General features: G+C 45.6%; 1 protein-coding gene across 1 annotated transcript; it reads right to left on the bottom strand.

The window, feature by feature from the left end:
* Window positions 1-5018: 5018 nt before the first annotated feature.
* Window positions 5019-5336, bottom strand: LOC310877757 (large ribosomal subunit protein mL53-like; the record flags this gene model as incomplete). The annotated part of the gene is made up of 1 exon (XM_083791706.1): window positions 5019-5336. One exon carries the CDS (start codon window positions 5334-5336, stop codon window positions 5019-5021), a length of 318 nt encoding a protein of 105 aa, XP_083647832.1.
* Between the last annotated feature and the right edge of the window lie 1086 nt (window positions 5337-6422).

Raw genomic sequence — 6422 nt, 5'->3', positions numbered from 1 at the left:
GAGATAAGTCCCCCCTGTTTGTTTGTTTATACTTTGTTTATTTTATTTATAGTTTGTTTACTTTTGTGTTTTTATGTTTTATGTGGACCCCCCCCCCCCCCCCCCCCTCCCCTGTGAGTGTCTTGAATAAAGTTTGAATTGAATCAATCAATCAAGATGTGATTTGTCAAAAGAAAACAGGGGGGACATTTTCTTACCCGGATGTCCTGATGCTGATATATTTTATTTACAACTGAGCCAGAGCCTGCCTGCTTGCTCAGGGGAGAAATTGAACTTGACCGTCAGGTAGTACTTGTTGTACTCAGAATCTACCTTTGGGAGACCAAACACAACCACTGCAGTGGTGTTAGTTATATTGCACGAGCATAACTCTACAGATTGGTTAAAATAACATTTTATTCAGGAGAGCGAAAATAGCATAGCTGTACATGCTCACAACATGCATTCGCATGATATAGGGCCTACTGCATGTATTTCCATGTAATCAAAATTAAATTGTTAAATTGCTATATTTTATTGAGTCTGACCAGAAGCAGCGTTATAAAACCTATAACACGATACAAATTAAATGAACCCATTTAGAACTGAGGACAATTCTACAAATGTCTTCTAAATCCTGACAGTTTGCACACACACACACACTAAAATACTCACTATAACTATAGACACTTTAGTTGGAAAGTATGCAGTAAGTCTGCCCTTGACACAGAGTAGACAGTTGTGAGGGTGTGTGCACGTGTGCATGTGCGTGACGTGTGTGTGTGTGTGTGTGTGTGTGTGTTTGTCTGTGTGCGCGTGCCTGTGTGCGTGTGCGTGTGTGTCACACAGTCCCAGTAGTGCTATCACCTCATCATCACATCAGTATCTGCTACACTCTGTCTAATGGACAGACATGTAGTGGATTTACTATATATTTTCAATGCACTCTCGCTCTTTCACTCTCTCTCTCACTCTCTCTCTCTCTCATGCGCACGCACACACACACACACACACACACACACACACACACACACACACATCCTCGAATTTTGTAAGTGTATTAGGATTCAGAACGTGCTCCATGGGATTGAATGCCATTCTTCTCTCTCTCTCTCTCTCTCTCTCTCTCTCTCGCTCTCTCTCTCTCTCTACCTCTTTCTATCTACTTTGTATCTGTCCGTCCGTCCATCCATCCGTCTGCCTGTCTGGCAGCTATTACTCTGTGCTGCCAGTGACACCGGGCTGAGACGGAGGCTGGCTGGAGATCAGCTCCTCTCTATTGTCACACAGAGACACGCGCCATTAGACACAAACTATTACTATTGTTACGCTATTCATCTGCCTTCCTCCGAGTCGGCGGTTGAGGGGAAGACGTGGGGGGAGGGGGGAAGTGGAGGGGGGGTCTGGTGGAAGCGGTGCAAAGGCATGGAGATGGAAGGAGATTTCTTAGAATTGCTTTACACTCAGCATTCACATTGACAGTCGCTGTTCGAGCCAGGGAACAAGAGAGGGAGAGAGATAGAAGGTGATACAGAGGATTTTACACTCACTGCAATTCTCTCTCTCTCTCTCTCTCTCTGCTGAGGCGGGGATGCATTACTTTCTGCAGGCAGTAATGGGTGATGGAGGAATGTTAGCTTATGTATAGATACAAATGAATGCCACAATATGCACGCTCACTCACACACACAAAGTATATAGTGTATAGGCAGAGGACTTTTGATGTATTATCTGATTGTGTGTGCATACATATACTATCTCTGTGTGTGTGTGTGTGTGTGTGTGTGTGTGTGTGTGTGTGTGTGTGTGTGTGTGCGCCCACGCGTGCTCGTGTGTGTGCACGTTTGTGCGTGCGTGCGTGCAGCTCTCTCAGATGAGTTACGTGATGATGAGTACGACCTTCAGCCATATAGACTCATCTCTGCACGGCAGACCGCAAAGCTACAGGCCAGTCCTTTGTGCAAGTCTGTAGCCATCAGGCTCCTCCACGACCAGGCTATACTTTAACCCCTCTGAACTTCAACCCTCTAGTCCAGGGGTTCCCAAACTGTGGTGCGTGCACCCCTTATGGTGTGCGAACGCCCGTGTGCGTGACATGAAAAGGGCAATGGCGGTTATATGGTGTTATTTAGCACAAATGGTAAAATCCGGTAAGCCACTGTTGTAAGGAGATGTACAGTATAGAGCAGCTGTGGGCGATTATACAGCAGCTGCATGTCTGTGACATTCTGTGATTATTTGCCATAATCATATTTAAAAAATATTTTCGACCAAATGCAACAAGACTTTAGTCTTGAGGGGTGCGTCAGCTAGGTCAGGAGGTAACAGGGGCTGCACGGCTATAAAGTTCAGGGAACCGCTGCTATAGTCCTATAGTGAAACAGACTCGAGTTGCAACTGTCCTTCTCATCTCATTTTCCACCTCTAAATCTCTATGCCAATTATTTTTGGGCAGAGGTCCCCCCCCCCCCCCAGAATATGGATGCTGGGGTTCAAGTGGTTAAGACCTGAACAGTAGTTACTGCACAACACCTTCAAGTAAGGGGTTAAACTACAAGCACCTGCACGGCACTTAAATCTCCCAAATCCGAAAATTAACAAGCCTTCGTTAAATTGACTCTACCTTCATGGCAGCGTGTCGGCAGCCACTCTGCCCTCATCAGGGGACACACTGTTACTGCATTGTGCCTGGTCCAACCTCTCTGTCTTTCTGTCCTGCATGCACGCACTCACACAAACACAGAAGAGAACAGCCAGTTACAAAGTACGTAGACGGCAGAACATTGTTACAGTATATTTGACATAAATCATGCATAAAGGAAACAAACAACGACTCCTCCAAGTTGAGCGGCTTCCTATAACGACTGATACTGAGCAGTATACCCTTTGCTTGCCTGGCCCTCCTTCTGGGGAGGCCAGCCATTTGTAAGCCCCTACAACCAACTTGTGCACATGCCCTATAGGCTGCCTAAAAAAAAGAAAATGACATCTGCAGCCTGGCTGTGAGAAAGATGGTCTGCTCTAGCTGTTGATATTTCAGCACTTTGGTTAGAAAGGCTTCTTCCAGGCAGGCTGTAGTCAAATCATCAAAACATCAGCAGACCTCAAGAATGAACACCTCTCTATGGTTTTCATTCGCTCGCTCGCACGCACGCACACACGCACAATTTCAATATTTGGAATAGACATTCTGCTGTCTGAGTCTGCTGTCTCTCCACACGTGTGTGTGCGCGCGCGCACATGCATGTGTGTGTGTAAATGGTGCCAAACAGACATACTCACTCTGTATGCAAAGCAACCAATTACTAAATGGCTGGTAGTTGTAAAGTGTCTGTGTTTGTTTCTGTGTGTATGTGTGTATGTATTTCTCTCTGTGTGTTTGCATGCATGCGTGAGTGCGTGCGTGCGTGCAAATGTTTCTTGTTTGTGTAATGCTATACTTGTGAGGACCCAATGTCTCCTTAGAAATGGATGTTTTTCCTGATCCTCACAAGAGAAATCATTGATTTATGATTGAACTTTTTTTTTACAGGTTGGCTTATTAGACATTTAGACGTTGGCTTGGAGATAGAGACACCTGATTTACATTTGGAATTGGTAGTGTGCTGTGCACCGGACAAATAGCTGATCTGCGACGCATTGTGTCTTAAAATGTTGATGACCTCACACATACAGTGATATAATACAAACCTGTGTGTGCGTACATCTGTGTGTGTGTGTGTGTGTGTGTGTGTGTGTGTGTGTGTGTAAGATGTGTGTGTGTGTGTGTGTGTGTGTGTGTGATGTGTGCGCATGCATGCGCACGTGCGTGCACATGTATGTGTGCGTGTGTGTGTGCGTGCACATGTATGTGTGCGTGTGTGTGTGTGAGAGATCGGTGTGTCAGGCCTGTGTGAGCTGCTGTGATTCCCTCATTATCCTGCTTCAACAGACCTCAACTGGTTGAAGAACAAAAACAGACAGAGAGAGAGAGAGCGAGAAAGGAGAGAAAAGGAGAGTTAATTTGCACTCTTCCGTAGCCTCCTTGGCCCCTCTCTTCCTTTCTATGTTGGAGTGCAGGGGGCGAGCAAGGGGTCCCCTGAATAGTGGCTATGATTGTCACCGCCTGCACCCGCCACCCCTCTCTCACTGTTTGTCCTTCTCTCTCGCTCTCTCTATGTCCGACATTAATTGGTAGTGTTGAATAAGGAGAGAGAAAGAGAGAGAGAGAGAGAGAGATGTAATTGCTGTGAGCTGTAAAAGGTGTATGGTGTTGGTTTAAGGGGCCCTGACCCCACAACCGTGCGCACACACACACACACACACACGCACGCACGCACGCACGCACACACACACACACACACACACACACACACACACACACACACACACACACACACACAGTGCGTGCATGTGTATAACCTCTGTTCCAGATTGATCCAAAGTATAGATTGTGTGATGGATTATATATATATATATATATATATATATACTATATAAACTAGAGGTTCAGGCCGTTAAACGCAGCACTCACACATGCGTTGCACTGCCGATTTGACTGATATGCCCATTATATGGACATCTCTGTAACTGTCAGACCTTGTCCCCTTTGTGCCCATATATGGAGCAGAGTGATTTTTATTCCCCATTTTTCTTCTTTATTTTATTATGAATAAACATCCATACATGTATTTCGGGGCGTGGCCAAATCCCAATTGTTTAGGGAAGCTGCTCCATTGTAATTGCCTTACGGATCCTACACGTTTTGTGTTTGGTTGTTTTCCGTCCTGCAGCAACACTATATGGTAAAGTATTGAAGTGTCGGGAACTGCCAAAACAGCAGCAACAGAGGAAATAAAAACGGGACGCCCAAATTGACTTTTTCCTTAATTGTTCCCAGCCACAAAAAGCAACCGGAGAGAATAGCACTAGCTTTGAAACACACATAGGCCTACGGGTATTTGGGGGGGGGGGGGGGTACGTGTATGCTGGTTTATGCTAACAGCTCTAGCGGTATAGAGAAGATAAGAGTTAATGACACAATAAAATGCCGCCCTCACTTATCCTTTGACTTTGGCCTGTGGGTCTTTGGCCTGGCAGCGCGAGTGGAAGGCCCGGAACATCTCGCTGCAGGTCAGCTTCTCGCCCTTCATCAGCAGCCTCTCCCCGTCCGCGTACGTCACGTCCACCAGAGGCTCCGACGCGTCGTGTTTCACCAGCGCCGTCACCTCACAGCCGCCGTTGGTGGAGCGGGCCCGCTCCGAGCCCACCGCGGCCAGGAACTCCCTCGTGGGCCGCGCGTTCGACTCAAACGGGCAGAACTGGACTACTATTTTCTTCACGGTCTTCAGCACCGCGGAGTGCTTCACAGCTGCCATGATGCTGCCTCTTCCACAGTACTGCACTGAGTGAGTCTTTTTGTGCCTCACGACACACACGTTGAGGTTAGACGACAACACTCCATATTTGGGCACAGCTGCATTGGGAACTCCTTATATGGTTATGGCTGGTTATTGTCCGATGTCAAAGATCGTGAAGTCGAGTTCCCAGTGCAGCCATGTCCAAATATGGAGTGCGTTTCCTCAGTATGTCATCATGGTGCACACGAATCACTCAGCTCCATACATGGGTACAAAGGGGGAAGATAGAGATCTCCTTATATGGGCATAAAAGGGACAAAGCCTCACAGGTCTAAATCTATCTCCATATCGGTGCGAACTCTGGATTCCAGGACCGCATAGCGGCCGGAACCTGTAGAGAATGTCACATTGGATTGAGTCCAGGTGTTATGAATTATACTTCTGTCAGTTGGCTTGCAGACTGATACTGTTGAATAGGAAGCAAGTGCAGGGCTTTGATTTATTTATTTGACATTGGTTTATTAAAATCTTCCCTCTATTTTGTCTTTATGGTTGATGCTTATGTGCTCACTTTTTATTTAAATCTTCCTAATATCTTGTCGATTTGGTAGTATAAGGGAAAGCGACGCAATCTGTTTTGTTTTGTGTCATTGTGTTTTGCATTTGTTTTATATCATATCCATGTACATTTATAATGCATTATGTTGTGCAATTATGTTTTGTAATGTTTTTCTCCTATATTTTCTTATGTTATTGTGCCTCAAAAACGTTAAAATCCCCCCAAAAAACTATATTTAGAATTACATCTGCTATTCTTTGGCTTATGTTCCCTGCAGCATATGGATGCTTGGGTTCAAATGATTCAATATTTGAATCTTTACAGCAGAGATAAAATAAATAAATAAAACAAAACATGACGCTGCCGGGGTCATGTGGTTAACTCTCTGGCAGTAGACAGATGATGAACGACGCACAGAGAAGATGATGTGAGGTAATACAGTCCTTTATTCACACAGCCATTCATCATTTCCTGCCTGGAGGTGAATGTGTGTGTGTGTGTGTGTGTGTGTGTGTGTGTGTTGGCAGCCATGTTGGTGAGGAGGA

Source organism: Protomyctophum parallelum (assembly GCF_964188405.1).
Source record: "Protomyctophum parallelum genome assembly, chromosome: 20".
NCBI lineage: Eukaryota > Metazoa > Chordata > Actinopteri > Myctophiformes > Myctophidae > Protomyctophum > Protomyctophum parallelum.
This window is presented reverse-complemented; position numbering and strand designations above follow the sequence as displayed.